The sequence below is a fragment of the Ailuropoda melanoleuca genome, chromosome 2, assembly GCF_002007445.2.
Source record: "Ailuropoda melanoleuca isolate Jingjing chromosome 2, ASM200744v2, whole genome shotgun sequence".
Classification (NCBI taxonomy): Eukaryota; Metazoa; Chordata; class Mammalia; order Carnivora; family Ursidae; genus Ailuropoda; species Ailuropoda melanoleuca.
The window spans coordinates 77,458,513-77,475,089 of NC_048219.1; the positions used below are offsets into that span (position 1 = coordinate 77,458,513).

A 16,577-nucleotide genomic window follows, 5' to 3' on the forward strand; every position below is an offset into this window, starting at 1 on the left:
CCCCCAGCCTGCAGGGACAACGCAGAAATTCAGTTGATTTCTAGAACAGGAAAAGAACTGATGCTTCGTACATACCTGAGGTTCAGACCAGCTCCAGGAGCTTGTGAATCCCACATTTCGAGGCTGGAGAATGACTTGGAACATTCAAGGTCATACAAGGGTATTCATTTATGACTCATCTTTGTAGAAGTCCTAACACATGACAGCACTGGACTGTCCTGTCTTTGACCCTCACATGAGCATCTCAGGATCAGAAAAGGAAACTGAGGACTGAGGCACCAAGAAGTAAAGGGACTTGCTCAAGGCCACACCACCACGTGGCAGACCCAGGATTGAAGCTCAGGACAGTCACACATGCACTTTCCAGAAACCACGCTCCCCTGTCAGCTGGCTCCTTGCAGTGAAAGATGTTTGTCCCTTTGGATTTCCCCCTATAGTCACAGCAGGGTCACAAGTGGGGATCCAATCTGTGGACTCCCAGGCATGGAGAGGACACCAGCTCCATAACTCTGTGGCTATCGTGAGCACATAGAAGATGCCCAAGGTCCTGCGTTGAATCAGCTTTGTGGCTGCTTATGTCTGAGTGGCGATCACAGTGGGGTTTGGGGGGGTTACCCAGGATAGGTCATCCCCAGGCCCTGACTTTGTTTAGTCACTTTTGTGGGCCAGTCCCCAGGCACAAAGAATCTAGACCAAGGGGAGTTGTCCCCACCAGGTGCTGGGTAGCCGGTGATGAAATCTTATCATGGTTTTTCTAAAAGCTTTTTGCAAGCCTTGCCCTGCCCCCGTGGGTAAGCAGTTCTAGCGTCCTGTGCCGTCTGGGCAGCATTCCTGCTAGCGTGCACCTGAATGCTGTTAGAATGATCTCCATCTCGTGAGTAAACACAGAGCAACCAGTGCCAGGGCATCTTTAGTTTTTGGCTTCGAGGGGTACCTTCCAGCCGGAGGGATGGGTGAGCCTGACTCGCCAGGCTCATTGTTCAGGAGTGTTTGTTCAGGCTGGGCCCCTGGGGTTGTGGAGCAAAGTGCTACAGTGTTCCCACGTGATAGTGGTGACCAGGAGGGGCCGGGTCCTGGGTGCCCCGCACCAGCATGGCTGTCCCAAGGGGTCCCCGGAGGTTGGCAGGAATGAGCAAGAAGCAGAACGGCCCCAGACTTGATATTGCGAAACCCGTGAGATCCGCACAGCATGCCGGGCCCGGGGGGCGGTGTGTAGTATGTCAGACCAGGGCTCCTGTGACAGTTCAAGCTCTTCTTCCTCAGGGACAAGTCCATCAACCTCTCCGCGTCGCCATCTCCTTGTCCGCAACTCGTCATAAAGGCGGGGCCCTGCTGTGCCTCCAGAGAGGTGGGAAGACCGTTCATTCAGTCATTTGCTTAACCAGACGTTTAGTGAGCACCTGCTATGCGTCGTGCTTGGTGATGGTGTGAGGGAGGAAAGACCGCTCAGATGCAGGGCTGCTGGGACGGGACACGGATGGCAGAGGGTGGGGCATTGTCTTGGGAGGGAGTCCATCTGGCTGTCTTCCTAACTCCTGCCATAAAACTCTCAGTTCCCCTGTTGATGGGCCTCATCAAATACAGAAAACTTCTGGGTCTGTCCCTCTCTGCATGCCCCTGTGTCCGGGGCCCACCACATGCTCCCTTCCTTGGCTGCCCACCCTGCCCTGACTGTTCCACTCCCTTGCTACCCAGACGTCTGTCCCGCAGGGTGTCGGTGACCGGCACCACACTCTCCCACACACCTGCGGCCCCAAAGGCCCTGCCTGACCCTGATTTAATCTCGCCTTCCCAGTTTATAGCCTCCCCTCACCACGGGACGTGCTTTTCTCTACCCCTTCTGTGGCTGAGCCTCTGTTTCCCTTTTTGCCCTAATTCTCTCTGGGGCGGCCGTCTCATCACCAAGCCCTGCATGTGTGCCTCTGAGAAGCTCGGCCTAGGCCTCTGTGTGGGACCGGGGTGCTGGCATTTGGCCTCACCTGTTGCCTCAGTCTGACCATAGGGCTGTATCCTCCTCCTTCCTCTCTATGTGTGGCACGAGTCTGCCTTCCCCGATCACCCTCACCAACCCCCCCCCCCACCGACCCGGCAGTGGCTCACGGGATCTAGCATCCAGCCCTTATCTTCCCAACACCCTTCTAACATGGAACCAGGGAACACAGCCCGGACAGTGCAGGCGCCTCGGCCTTGTCATCTCTCTTAGTCCGGGATGACAGGTTAAAGGAGCGCTCTGTCTCTGGAGTAGATGGAGGGCTCCCTGGAATGGGGGCCGGGAGCACTGAGCTGGAGATGCCTGCATGGGGCAGGCTGCTGGCTCCCTGTGAAGTTAGGCCGAGGGAGGAGAGGCGGCTAGGGCAGGACAGGGCTCTGCTGCGAGGAGACCTCTTTACAGACCACAAGGTGGAACATGAGACGGGTTTCTGGCGGTGGCCCCACCTGTGCGAGCCCAAGCAGTCCCGTCTGGAAGGGGAGATCAGTCGGGGAGGCCTCTGTGACCTTTCCCAGCCCGAAGATCAAGCACGTGGACCCTTCGGCTTTGAAGTCCCGCCGTGGTGGAGTCAGTAGCCCTTATCGCAGTGGGTGTTGGGTACTCGGGGTGCTATCTTAATGTGTTTGTGGAGCAGCCCGAAGTCAGGGGGTCATCTCTGCGGCCGGGGCTTGCAGCCAGAGGGGACCCAGGACTGCTATAAAGGCTGTGGGAAGGGGGCCTGGCTCCAGCAGTGGCCAGCCTGTGGTCCAGGATGAGGCGTCTCGTGGTGCTCCTCGCCGTCCTCGCCCTCTCCCAGGGCAGTGGGATCTCCAGGTGGGTGTCAGGCACCCGGGGAGGGGAAGGGCGTCACACGCACCTGCTCTGGGTGGGTCTGTCCTGGTCTCCTGCTCTGCCCCAGCGGAATCTTCAGAGGCCATGCTGTAGGCTCCCAGGATGGTCTTGCCTTTGCATTTGGGACCTTTTCCTCAAAGTGTGCCCGAGCAGCAACACCGGGTCGCATGGGCAGCCTGCGGAATTAAGGGCATGGCTTCTGGAGTCAAACTGCCCGTGATGTGATCCCCAGCTCCATCACCAACCTGACTGTCTGTGATCTGGTTCCTCTTCTGTTGTAAAATTAGGATAACAGCATCCATCTCACAGGGCTGTCAGGAGGGTATATGAATTGGTATTTGTAAAATGCTTTGAACAGTGCCTGGCATGTGAGAAGAGCTATGTATGTGTTTCTTAGACAAAAGAAAGCTGTCTCTATGGATGAGATTCCCAAGTTCTCCTCCAAAATTAATAACTGAGATTTCGTTTTTTGATACTTTTCTTTGAAATGATTTTTTATTTTTATTTATTTATTTTTTAAAAAAATATTTTATTTATTTATTCAGCAGAAAGAGAGGGAACACAAGTAGGGGGAATGGGAGAGGAAGAAGCAGGCTCGCTGCTGAGCAGGGAGCCCGACACGGGCCTCGATCCCAGGACCCTGGGATCATGACCTGAGCTGAAGGCAGATGCTTAACGACCACCCAGGCGCCCCTGAGATGATTTTCTTAAAAAGTAATCTCTAGACCCAACATGGGGCTCAAACTCATGACCCCAAGATCAAGAGTCAGATGCTCTACCGACTGAGCCAGCCCGGCACCCCATAACTGATAGTTCTCGAGCTGCTTGCTGCGAGGTGCCAGTAATCCTCCTGAATTAGGTAGATATTATTATTTGCATTTTACAGGTGAGGAAGCTGTTGTTCAGGGAAGGTCCCTGGGCTACCTGAGGCTACATGGCTCATAAAGGAGGAGCCAGGACTTGGTCCCAAGAGGACTTACACTCTTGCCGCAAAATCACACTATCTCCGGTTCCCAGGCTCGAGCCCCATCAAGCCACAAGCCTGGGGAAACCTGAATCCATCCCTGGGAACCTGGATCCCTGAAAGGGGGCTTGGGTGCCTTTGACCAGTCAGAGGTCCTTGTGGTCTTGAAAGCAAAGTTCTTTCTAGCCAGGCATTGGGAGGTCTCAGCGCCGGGACTGGGGGCAGCCCTGGGGGAGCGGAGGTTTCCATGGTGGTTGGTTGGAGCCTCCTGGCTCTTGGCATGGGGCAGTGGGCTGCCGGCATCCCTCTGAGGGGCCTCATGCTGGACATAGCAGCTCAGCAGGGAGACAGCTGTCACTGTGGGAGTCACCAGGCATTCCACGAGTGGATCCCGAGCTGAGCAGGAGCAGGAGCTGAGCAAGCAGAACGCTTTGGGGACCTGGACATGGAGACACAGGAAACGGCAGCTGTAGGATTGGGCCCGGGAGCCTCCTTCCTTTTGGGCTTACATCCTTTTCTATCATCAGAGACGAAGGCTGAGAAATGTCTCGAGAACCTTTTCTTTTCTTTTTTTTTTTTTTAAAGATTTTATTTATTTATTTATTTAACAGAGAGAAAGAGATAGCCAGCGAGAGAGGGAACACAAGCAGGGGGAGTGGGAGAGGAAGAAGCAGGCTCCCAGCGGAGGAGCCTGATGTGGGGCTCGATCCCAGAGCACCGGGATCACGCCCTGAGCCGAAGGCAGACGTTTAACGACTGAGCCACCCAGGTGCCCCAAGGACCTTTTATTTCTGTTGGGTCCTGGCTGAAGTCACACTCGAGGGCTGGAGAAGGGAGGCACCAGAGGAAGGACTGTAATTCACATACGGGGCTGTTCCATATGGATCTGTTTGGATTGTGAACAACATGAGGGTCTAAGACACTTATTTTCTCTGAGGGTCTTAGAGCTCCCGCCATTTTATTGCTCTTAAAGCAGTTTCACAGCCGCGGTCTCCACTTGTCCCTAAATCAGCCCCTCAGAGGAGGACCGCATGGCCCTTAGAACTAGAAGGGACACCAGGGTCATCAACCCACATTCCTTCAACCCACAGGAGGGGGCGCTAGGACCAGAGAGGTGAGGCTCCTCGGTTGGTTAAAGGCAGGGCTGGAGAGTGACTGGAAAGGAAGGAGGTCCCTGACCCATTTTGCAGAGACAGAGCTGAAGCTCAGAGGGCTTTGGGGGGCTACCCCAGGGGCCACAGCCTCGAGAGCAGGGTCTAGAACCCTTCTGCTGTTCTCTCTCTCGATTCTCTTCTGTTGATTTGCTTCCATCATTCAACACCCAAACTCCGTCAGAAGCTCCCTGAGGACCACGCTCTGTTTTGAAACCCTTCGAAGCTTTTCCGCACACTTTAGGCCACCCAGAGAGCCAGTCACAGGGGTCACGAGGGAGGGAGCATTTTCACAGCATTTAGCAGAGTGTGGGGGACATCATTTCCTCTCCTGACATCGTGGTCCCAGATGGCAGAGACCATACCCCTGGGCCCCATACAATGTCTGGCACATCGCAGGCAGGCAGCAAGAATTTGGAGACTGAATGAATGACGTTGTGTCTCTCAAACCTCGGACTTGCAGAACTCATTAGGAGGCTATAAAATACATCGATTGCGTCTCTACCAGCATTACGAAAAGAGAAAGGAATAGGGAACATCAGAGTGCATTGCATTTTGTAAGGGTAAGCACTGAATGGTGAACTGATGTGAAATCTAATTTTTCCTTCGAGTTATGATAAAAAAAAATGTGGGGGAGTAGCTGACAGAACCCAGAGCCTCTGGGCACTTCTCCGAGGCTGGTCGGCCCCAAGGAGCTGCCCACTGGCATCACTAACTCTTCCCCGTTTCCTCAGGGTCCCTCTGCACAAAGGCAAGTCGCTGAGAAAGGCCCTGAAGGAGCATGGGCTCCTGGAGGACTTTCTGAAGACACACCCGTATTCCATCAGCAAGAAGTACTCCAACCTGGAGAAGGTGGCCAGCGAGCCCTTGACCAACTACCTGGATGTAAGTGGCTCTGCCCCCCTTCCAATAGTGCTTCTCGCACAGAGTGTGCTGGGTGCCCCTTCCCGCCCCCCCCTCCCCCCTTCTAGGAAGCATGAAGCCCTGTGGACTATGGAGGCTGCCCCCTGCCCCTCAGTCAGCTCCACACCAGGCCAGCAGACCCGGCAAAGGCAAGGCTCTGAAGGTCGCTGCCAGAAGGGTCTAAGCTCAGGCATCCTGCAGACGACATCCCTTGGGGGCATGTCATCTGCTCCCAGGTGCACTTCCCATGCCTGTCTTTCCCAGCCCAGGGGACCCACATCTTAGTCTGGGCTCAGCAGGGAGCCCATCTGCAGCCTCCCAGGAACGACAGGAACGCCCCTTGGGCCCTCTTCCTTCCTGGAGCCTGTCTCTCCCTCATCCGTCAGTCTTGACAGTAAACAGTCTGTGTTGTCTCTTGTTGCCTTATCTAGGTCATGCTCACCCCGGCCCTAGCCCTAGTTCTGATACATGGGGAGGCTGGCAAGGAGGGGTGGCAGGGACAGCTCAGGTCGGGACCTGGGGTCCGTACCTCTCTGGTGCTGCATCTCTCTGTCCTTGCCCTGGCCTTTGGGGGTGGGGGGCAGTCTTCCGACCAGGAAGGGCTTATGTTTTGATCTACTGTCTGCTTCTGGGGTTGACTCCCGCGGTGGTTATAGGGCTTGTGGAGGGGGTAGACCAGCACAACTTGGCGGGAGCCAGTGTGGTGGTTGGAGATGAAGAGCCCTCCCCAGCAATCCTCATTCCCCACTTTGTCCTTTTCTCCATGTCAAGCATCAGCCCATATCCCTATGCTCTAGTCCCCACCCCTGACCCCGTGCTGTCTGTCCCCAGTGTCAGTACTTTGGAAAGATCTCCATCGGGACCCCACCCCAGGAATTCACCGTGGTGTTCGACACCGGCTCCTCAGACCTCTGGGTGCCCTCTGTCTACTGCAAGAGTTATGCCTGCCGTGAGTTACCTCCCTTTCCGGCCCACCCCTCCAGGCTCAGACCCCCAGGGCCAGTCGGGCAGCCCTGCGGAGTGAAAGGAGAAGCTTGGACTCCTTTGGAGCCTGCTCTGAAAGTCTGTGAATTTCAGTGACATCACCAAATGATTATGGAGGCCTGGCCACTTTGGAAAAAAGAGGTTAATCACCCCTAGGCAGAGGTGGGGTCAGCCTTCATGTTTTAAATGCCAGAAATTAAGGCCAAATGTTGGTCCCGTGCATTCTGGCTGCATCGGTGGCTACGTTGGGGGCTCTTGGGCAAGAGATTGGGTCTGCCTGGAAACAAGGAGCGGGTTTGCTTGGATTCTGGCCACCACCCTGGAGTTGCAGGGTGCTGGGGAGAACGTGGGTACAGGAGAGTTTGCTTTGACGTTCCCAGCTTCCCAATGGTGCCCCATCTCCTTGCTCAGCCCTTCCAACTGCCCACAGATTGAGAAGACATGCAAATCCCGGGTCTAAGGTATAAGGCACCAGCTGGAAATTAGGGAAGCGTAGCCTATTTATTTATTTTTTTAAAAAATATTTTATTTATTTATTTGAGAGAGAGCAGAGAGCACAAGCAGGAGGGGGAGGGAGCGGCAGGCAGAAGGAGAAGCAGGCTCCCTGCTGAGCAGGGGGTCTGCTGCAGGGCTCGGCCCCAGGACCCCGGGATCATGACCTACACCAAAGGCAGGCGCTTAACCAACTGAGCCACCCAGGCACCCTGGTATTTACTTATTTGTTTAGTCTCTATCAGGAGCCAAGACAAACTGCTGACCCTACTGGGTCTTCGGTTCTCCTTTCAATAAAATGGGACTATGATATGTCAGGGGGTGCGACTTGGTCTAGAAAGTGACAGGGTCTATTAGTAATGATGAGTAAGCATTTAATACATGTTAATAATTGATTTCTCCAACAATCCTGGGAGATTGGTGCTCTTGGTATCCCCCTTTACAGGAGAAGGGAGCAAAGTTTGGAGAAGAAAAGAGTCTTGCCTAAGGTACAAAGCTGGTAAAAGTAGCAAGTCTATGGAGACCACAGGGATGGCTTTTCTCTTTCTTGTTTGGTTTGGAAGCCACACAGATAGCTCTGGGGTTCCGAGAGGTGGGTCGAGTAGCAAAGCATGATTTTCTTTACCAAACTGTGGGGGATCAAGAGAGAATGGGCTGCTTATTTTCCGCAGTGAGAATGGTTAGTTTCTAGACCACATTCTTACAAGGCCTAGTGAGGGTCCCAGCCCTGGCTGGCACTGTCAGGGGCAAGAAGGTTCTCTGGGCCTCACTCACCCTGGGTCTGTGTTTCAGAAAGCCATCACCGCTTCGACCCGGCCAAGTCCTCCACCTTCCAGAACCTGAACAAGCCTCTCTCCATCCAGTACGGCACGGGCAGCATGCAGGGATTCCTGGGCCTTGATACCGTCACTGTGAGTGGGGCTTGGGGCCAGCCGGGGCTCACCTTTCCTGCCCCGCCGGCTGCTCTGCCACCCGGACACCCAGGCTCTGGCAGGCTGCACCTCCAGCTGGGGCAGAGAGGCCCTTTGGGTCTTGCCCCCACCCCCCCCAGGGGGCCTGGCGGGTAGGGATTCCAGAGGGATCTTAGCCAGCAGGGGCTGTGGCCTGTCCCTCCCTCCTCTTCTTCCCAGGTCAGCCCCCAGAGTCCCCCTGAGAGGCTTCTCCATGCCCAGTTCCCACCTTCTCCATCCTTTTTCCTCTGTCCTTGCCATAGCTGGTTCAGAATCTCAAGCCTGTGCCAGCACCGAGCTCCCCAGGGTCGCCTGTGGGACCTCATTGTAAACGGAGTCCTTGGGAAGGTACTATTATCCCCATGGTGCAGACAAGGAAACGGAAGTTTCTAGGAGTTAGTAATCTGCCCGAAGTCACACAGCTGATGGCTGGGAGCTGAGTGTCAGACCCACACCTCCGACTCTCTGAGTGCTGCCCTTGGCTTGAGCTCACTCCTTCGCCCTGGAAGGCGAGTCCCCTGCCCAGGTGCCATCAAGCAGCACCTCCTTTCACATCGGGGAGCATCTGTGCCCTCTGGATAAGGGTTCCCCTTCCTTTTTGCTGCTTTTTGGCTTCTAAAGTGCTCAACACAGTGATGGGCACACAGTAAGGGCTCGGGACTCATTAGCTTCCCGCTCTCCCTCTCAGCCACTACCCAAGACTCAAAGTCAAGTGGAATCCCCTGGTGCTTACCCTCTCCATCTTGCTTGAGTTCTTCCTGGGCCTGGCTGAAGGCTCTTTTGCTCAGAGCCCAAAGGGACACAGCTCTTCTCTGCTGACGGCTCTCTCCTCAGCCTCTTCCATTGGCAGGGTGGGTGCCCACCCAGCTCAGGCCTCCCCCGGGGTCAGTGCCGGACAGTGGAGACCCCAGAGCCACCGGCTGATGTGACCCCAACAGACAGGGCCTGGGAAGGTGACTCCCCTGCTCAGGGGTCCTAACTTCCTCTGAGGCCTGGAGCCATTTGCTTTCTTTTCTGCTGTTTTGAGTTTGGGGGGGAAAACCCGCTTCTTCACGGGGGAGCTGGCCCAAGTCTGCTGGTCTTAGCCGTGGTATGCCGGGCGGACTTCACCTTCTCACCTTGGGCAGGGGGTGCGAGAGAGAGCCACAGGGGTCAGGTCCCCCTCAGCAGGCTGCATGGACATGAGGACAAGTCGAGGCATTGCAGGAGGAGAAAGAAGATAGGTGTGGGCGGAGAAGTGTGGGTCAAAGGCTCAGAGGCATGAGACGAGGTGTGAAAAGCAGGGTCAGCCCATGAGGGGACTCTAGGGCAAAGGCTTCATCCCGAGTGCCACTAGGAGCCTCTGGGGGGGGTCGTCGCAAGGGGTGACATGACTGGATGTCCATTTTCAAAGATCACTTTGGCTGCATGTGTGGGGGATGGTTTGGCTATCAGGGGACAGAGGGGAAGCTGGAGGCCCCTGTGAGCTCAGAGTGGGCTGGGGGGCACAGCAGCCTTCCAGGGAAGCGAGCAGGTTAATAGGAGACTGGGAAGTAGCAATTCCTTAGCACAGTACCACTAACGTCCAACGGCCAGACCTTCCGTAAATGCTCGACGCAGGCTCAGTGTCCGGATTATACAGGCCTAAGCATTGCCTTGAGAAGCAGGTGTTATCATTCCATTTAACAGATGAGGAGATCGAGGCTCAGAGAGGGGCTTGTTCAAGGTCACACCGTCAGCATACAACAGGGCAAGGAGACAGGGCTGGGTCTATTAGATGCAAAGTGGGTGCCTGCTCTTTCTGTCCGTTGTGCGGCCCCCAGCTGTTCCCGGTGGATGCCCCAGGTGCAGCCGATGGTAGGGCTGCAGGCGGGCACCCCGCCCCCCTCCTTGAGCTCCCCCCCCCACTCCTACACCATGAGCACTGCTATCTTTACCCTTCACCGTGTCCTCTTCCTCCGCCCTGGCCTCGCCAGGATCATGGCCTCACAACCATAGCGCAGAGCTGGGAAACGAGGGCTTTTCTCTCTTACGGTCACATAGCTACATATCCTGTAGGAGGAAGGGAGGGCCCCTGGGGCAGATCCCAATACCGGCCTTCCCCTGGGATCTTCCTGCCTCTGGCCGCAGGCCCCTGGTGGAAGACACTTGGCTTCTCTTGCAGGTGTCCACCATCGTGGACTCCCACCAGACCGTGGGCCTGAGCACCCAGGAGCCTGGCAACGTCTTTACCTACTCTGAGTTCGACGGGATCCTGGGGCTGGCCTACCCCTCCCTGGCCTCCGAGTACTCGGTGCCCGTGTTCGACAACATGATGCAGACGCATCTGGTGGCCCGAGACCTGTTCTCTGTGTATTTGGCCAGGTAGGAGCTGTCCGCAGCCAGGGCCGGACTTGCATGGCCTGGCAAGGTCTGTCGGCTGAGCGAAGTCCAGCACTTTGGGTCACCGCAACTCCAGGGTGGTGGCCAGAATCCAAGCAAACCCGCTCCTTGTTTCCAGGCGGACCCAATCTCTTGCCCAAGAGCCCCCAACGTAGCCACTGATGCAGCCAGAATGCATGGGACCAACATTTGACATTGATTTCTGGCATTTAAAACATGAAGGCTGACCCCACCTCTGCCTAGGGGCGTTTAACCTCTTTTTTCCAAAGTGGCCAGGCCTCCATAATCATTTGTTAACGTCACTGAGATTCAAGACTTTCAGAGTAGGCGTCAAAGGAGTCCAAACTCCTCCTTCCACGACACAGGAAACTGAGGCCCGGGAGGGACAGTCACCTTGGGAACTGGAGGCTAAGTCACACCAGGAGCCCAGGGCTCCTGACTCCCAGTCCAGTGCTCCCCGCTCTGTCCTCCTGCCCCCATGATGGTGCAGCTTAGCTGGACAGAAGGGCAGGTGGCAGGATGGGGAGAAGGGCACCACGCTTAGGAGAAGGAAGGTGCTGGGCGACCGAGGTCAAGGACATTCAGGCAAGGAGCACATTGGTACATTCATGCATTTATTCACTCGGTCAGTATTTATGGGCTGTTCCTATATGCAGGTGCTCTGCCTGAAGAAGGGGATACGTCAGCAAACAAGAGAAACTGGGAGTTAACTTTCTAGCAGGGGGAGCAGACAACACGCGATTACACAATTATGCTTACAGTTGTGAGAAGGGCACTGACTGTAGGCAGATCTGGGTGCAGGAAAACTTAGCAACGAGGGAAGCCCAGTCTGACGGCGGAGCATGGGCAGGTTGGGCAGGGGAAGCTTCTCTGAGGCACGAGGGGGAGCTCTCCAGGTGAGACAGAGGCCAGCATGCTCCAGGCTGTGGGGACAGCATGTGCTAGAGCCCGGGGGCGAGGCAGCTTGCTGAGGTCTAGGAACTAAGAGCAGCAGAGTGGGAGCAGGTGACACTGGTGTGCCCATGCTTCTTGGCCATGAGAAGAGCCCCAGAAGGAGCAGAGGGGTGGGGGGGACAGTTTTAATCCAAAGTCTGTGGGACCTGGTTGAAGAACCTCTCTGCTACTTGTAGCCAAAGGGCTGGGGACGAAGGGTGGCCACAGGGCGACCGCTGCGGGTGGCCCCAGCCCAGCCTGGTGGTCCTGTGAGCTGCGTGCTGGTTACCTCCCTCCTCCCCCGGGCTGCAGGTGTCTCAGCCTGAGGGCTGCGGAACTCAGAGAGAGGATGCTGTTATCAGGGAAAAGCCTCGAAGAGCAGGGAGGCTGGGAGAACTCCCTCGAAGACTGTGGGGTGGAGATGGGGCTCGAGGGCAGGGAGGAGGGTGGGGCCTGATCTCAGTGGTCTCAGTGGCCTCTGCCCCCTCCTGTGTGGGGCTACGACTCCCCCTCACCAAGCCAGAGTGTCAGAGTGTCACCACACATTCCTTGGTTTCAGGAACGGCCAGGGGAGCATGCTCACACTGGGAGCCATTGACCCATCCTACTACACAGGCTCCCTGCACTGGGTTCCTGTGACCGTGCGGGAGTACTGGCAGTTCACCGTGGACAGGTGAGTGAGTGGCGGGCAGCCCTGGGCCCCAGCCACAGGCTGCCTTCAGGGGTGGGGACACCAGGGCCTGGGGATCAGCCCGCAAGGCTCTGAGAAGGACCGCAGCATAGGAGCCCATAAGCCCGTCACATCAGATTCTGAACTGGACCCTTGCAAGGCGAGTGAGCTTGGTCAGTGAGAATGCTGACATTCCCCGCTGCTTTATTAATACGAGCGCTGCACTTCTGAGCCCTTGCTACCCGCTCAGTGTCGGGCTGAGTGGTCACAGGACTGTCTCGTTCACGCCCCACTAAAACCCTAGGGGGTGGGTACCACACTAGAATCCTCATTTTATAATTTACTAACGTCAAGTCTGAACCTCATGACCATCCCTCGAGGAAGGCAAGAAAGGGGATGTTAACATGTCTGTTTTGTGGGTGAGAAGCCCAAGGTCATGAAGGCCGATAATTTGCACAAGGCTCACGGCAAGTGCGTGGCAGGGAGAAAGGCTGAAGCCAGATCTTTAGGCGACTAGAGCAGTACTCATTCCACCCCTCAATGCGTGTGACTTCCCTGGCTTTTAAAAAAGACTTATTTATTTACTTGAGAGTTGGGGAGGGGCAGAGTCTTAAGCTTGGATTTCCTCCCTGCCTGAGGATCCTGGCAGGAGAGGATGGAAGGGAGCTGGGATGGGGGAGGGGGGTGGGCGGTTTGCTGGATGCTGGACGCACTGTGAGGCTGTCCTGTTTCCACTTTATAGGGTTACTGTCAATGGCGTGGTGGTGGCCTGTGATGGTGGCTGTCAGGCCATCCTGGACACAGGCACCTCCATGCTGGTTGGGCCCAGCAGCGACATCCTCAACATCCAGACAGCCATTGGAGCCAAAGAGGACCAGTATGGCGTGGTGAGGCCTGGCCCATTTCCCTGGAGAGGCTGGGATTTCTCAGGAGGCCTTGACCGTGGTCTTCCAGCTTGGCCCACCATGGCTGTCAGAGCTCTCTCATCTCATGTAGAGGCCGAGGTCTGGCCTCCTGTCCCCCAGGAGGATCGTGTATCCCTGACTCACCGAGCTCTGCTGTACCCCCTTGTTCCTCATCCCCCCACGGTCTCCTTCCTCCCTGACTGCTAAGTGCCCCCAGGGTCCTGGGGGAGCTCTGGCTGAGCCTGGATGGGAAACATGGAGGCCAATCCCCCTTTGTCTCAAGCTAGGATCGGTTCCTGCGTTGGCTGACAGCAGGTCCCACTCAGTGTAACTCTTTTGAGGCCTGAGGGCCTCCCTAGAGTCCTCTGAGTGGGCAGGCCTCCTCCCCCTCCATTTGACTCCAGCGCAGAGGAAGGGGCCCTGCCTTGGCCCTTCTCTGTCTCATCGAGCCCCACCAGATCCGTTGCCCATCTCAGGTGACTTTCCTCTGGTCTTTAGTTCGACATCAACTGCGGGAGCCTGAGTAGTATGCCTGACGTGGTCTTTGAGATCCATGGCCGGAAGTACCCACTGCCCCCCTCTGCCTACACCAGCACGGTAGGAATTCTCGGGAGAGGAAGCCTGGGTTCACCTAGCCCCCCCCCCCTTCTCCTGGCAAGTCAACAAGTTGTAAGGTGCCCGGGCCCAGATGGAGAATACGGGAGGTGCACTTAGACGAACTGGCCTTTCTGAGTGGGGCCCTGCTGTCCTCGGGCCCCACCTGTGGCCTCTGCAGCCTCATCCTGGGAGAACTGGGGCAGACAGAAAGTACAGAGCCCAGCAGCCTGAGGGAGGGTGGGGTAGGCAGGACCACAGTCCCCATGGGAGCCTCCATCCACGGCTTGAGCTTCTAAGCCCGGGGGCCTGGAGCACTGTCTAGGACTTTCGTTGGCAGCCTGGGCTTTGTGGGGACCCAGCCTTTATCCCCCCCACCCCGACCCATTGGCCTCATATTTGACCTAGCCTTGAGTACACACAACTGGCAAGGCCTCGGGGCCCCAGAACTGGTCTGGCTGGTCATCAAGGCAGTAAGTGCTGAGAGGAAGGGGGCTGCTGGGGAGGATGAGGGAAGGGGAGTGGGGAGAGGGGACCCCACCAAATGCTCTTGCATTATTTTCTGAATATCAATTTCTTCATCTGTTGAGTGGGATGAACCTAATATTGTCTGCTTCCCTCGGAAGGTGATTTCAAGGATGAGAGAAAATGCTAGCTGGGAGAGGGACTGCGGGGTGTGTGGGGGGCACCAACAGACACGGTGACCGGGCTTGGGCCCAGCTTCATCTCAGCCTTGCCTTTCCCAGGATACGGGCTTCTGCTCCAGTGGCTTCCAGGGGGAAGGGGATTCCCAGCTGTGGATCCTGGGGGATGTCTTCATCCGCGAGTATTACAGCGTCTTTGACAGGGTCAACAACCGCTTGGGGCTGGCCAAGGCCATCTGACGGCACCGCTGAGCACAGACCACGCAGGCGTGCCCCAAACACGCGCACGCATATACATCAGGTTTTCAGGCGCATGGTTCAATAAATATCATATCTCCGCAAAGTGTGGCTTCTGTGGGGCCAAAGCCCTGCGCCTTTATGGAGGTGCAGACGTGGTGTCACCTGGTATCTGGCAGTATTGGGGCTACATGGGTTGGGGAGGGTTGGGGACACTGATGGTGGGTGGAGACGTTCACGAGGGATTTGGCCACTTCAAGCTTAGGTCAGGTAAAAGTGAGACATGTCTGGCTTTTGAGTTCTCCCACTCTCGACCTTTCTGGGGAAAGGGTACAGTAGGAAAGACCTTTGCAGGATGAGGCCTGTACCTGGATGAGGCTTGTACCTGGGGATCAAGGGCTTGGGGTGTGGGGTGGGGAGAGAACGTTGGCCCAGGGAGAGAAAAGCTCTAGGTCTATGAAGAAAAGGGCTTCAGGGCATTTTGGAGAACACAGTGGAAGAGGCAGAAGGCACCTGGGAAGGTCTGAGGGTCCTGAGGTTGCCATTAACCTTGAGGAAGCACCACAGCTGAGAGTCTCAGTCTTAGACTCTGAACCTGACTCACCAGCGTACAGAGAGCGGCTCCATCGCTGGGGCACACCCACCTGCAAGGGCTCTGCGAGCAAATGCCAGTGCTCAGCGGGGACCCCTACTGCTCAGTGAAGACCCCTAGCTCTCAGATAAGCCACTGGTGTTCAGTGAAGACCCCCAAGTGCTCAGTGAGGACCCCTAGCTCTCAGCGAGGACCCCTGGTCCACAGCTGTCAGTGGACACACCGCTCCTGCTCCCGAATTCCTGCTCCTTTTGGGAGGGGAGAGGCCACATGGGAAATGCAGACCAGAGGGTTAGAACAGAGGAATCCAGGTGGATTTAAGGGGTTTTCCCAGTTATGTTACCCTGAAGCCCCATGGGGGTCAGGCAGACAAGCTTCTTGGGGGGGATTTCAATGCTCAGAGCAAGCCCCCTTGGAGGGCTCCCTGGACAGTGCTCTGCTGAGCCGCACACATTTGCTCCCTTGACCCTCTTCCTTTTTCTTTGTGCCCCTTCTCTTGGCAGTCTCCCGGCAGGCTTCTGTTTTCTAAACTTTAGCCAGTCTGGCCCCCAATTTTGTGATTGGGCTTCAAGTCACACCTTCATAGTGGCTGAACTCTCAGAAGGCTTGGAAACAGGGCTGGGGTCAGGTTCATGTCTAGTCTCTGCCGCACCTTATCCCAACCATATCCCGACCACGCTTTGCCCTGCAAACAGCTGGGGAGCCCCTGCTGTGAGTCACGCATGCAGCAGTCTCGGAGAGCCAAGAGCCGGCTTGAAGCTACAGATTTGGCCATGACACTTGACAAAGGAGACTGTTCTTCAGGAAGAGGAGGGGGGGAGGAGCTCCCGCTGGGAGCTGCTGAAGGGGTCCTGTTAACAAGCTCGCCTGGGGGCATCTCTTGGGGTCTTTCTCAGCTGTATGCCAAGACAGACGAGATGGGGGATGCAGGCCAGTGGAGAGGTTGTCCTCAGTGCCTTCCTGGGTCTGTGGCTGAGCACCCAGTGGCCTCTGGCCAGGAAGGAGCAGGGCTGGGCTGTGGGGGCTGGGAGTACATGGAGGACTAAGAGCTCAGGCTGCGGTCCCAGGTGAGCTGAGGAGCCTGGGGTAGGTTGTGGCAGAGACTACAGGAGAATGTTCCAGGACTTTCCCAATAGAGGGTGGGCCTTGGTGCTTGAGTCTTACAGGGTCAGGGAGGACAGCATGGTGCCAAGGAGTAAGTTCTGGCTTTGGGCGACTTCTCTAAACCTCACTTTTCTTATCCGAGACCAATACTGCCTGTTTGCCAAGAATGAGACAGAACTGGGCCACCCTCATTATTTTTAGGCTTCTTGTAGATTAAAAAAAATGCCGAACAAGCTCACAAAAATTGTCTCATATTTCAATGGTTTACACTT

The 16,577-nt window shown here is 56.2% G+C and overlaps 1 protein-coding gene across 1 annotated transcript; it reads left to right on the forward strand.

Moving 5' to 3' along the window:
* The first annotated feature begins 2,741 nt into the window (after positions 1–2,741).
* Positions 2,742–14,612, forward strand: LOC100478363 (chymosin). The gene is made up of 9 exons (XM_002928298.3): positions 2,742–2,803; positions 5,671–5,821; positions 6,671–6,788; positions 8,108–8,226; positions 10,409–10,608; positions 12,119–12,232; positions 12,972–13,116; positions 13,633–13,731; positions 14,475–14,612. The coding sequence occupies exons 1-9, from the start codon at positions 2,742–2,744 to the stop codon at positions 14,610–14,612; spliced, it is 1,146 nt and encodes a 381-aa protein (XP_002928344.1).
* The last annotated feature ends 1,965 nt before the right edge of the window (positions 14,613–16,577 follow it).

Excerpts from the sequence above, each read along its gene's own strand:
- LOC100478363 (XM_002928298.3), top strand. The coding sequence starts at position 2,742 with ATGAGGCGTCTCGTGGTGCTCCTCGCCGTCCTCGCCCTCTCCCAGGGC. Across the intron at positions 10,609-12,118 it reads TTCTCTGTGTATTTGGCCAG|GAACGGCCAGGGGAGCATGC; the intron begins GTAGGAGCTGTC and ends CCTTGGTTTCAG. Across the intron at positions 13,732-14,474 it reads CCTCTGCCTACACCAGCACG|GATACGGGCTTCTGCTCCAG; the intron begins GTAGGAATTCTC and ends TGCCTTTCCCAG.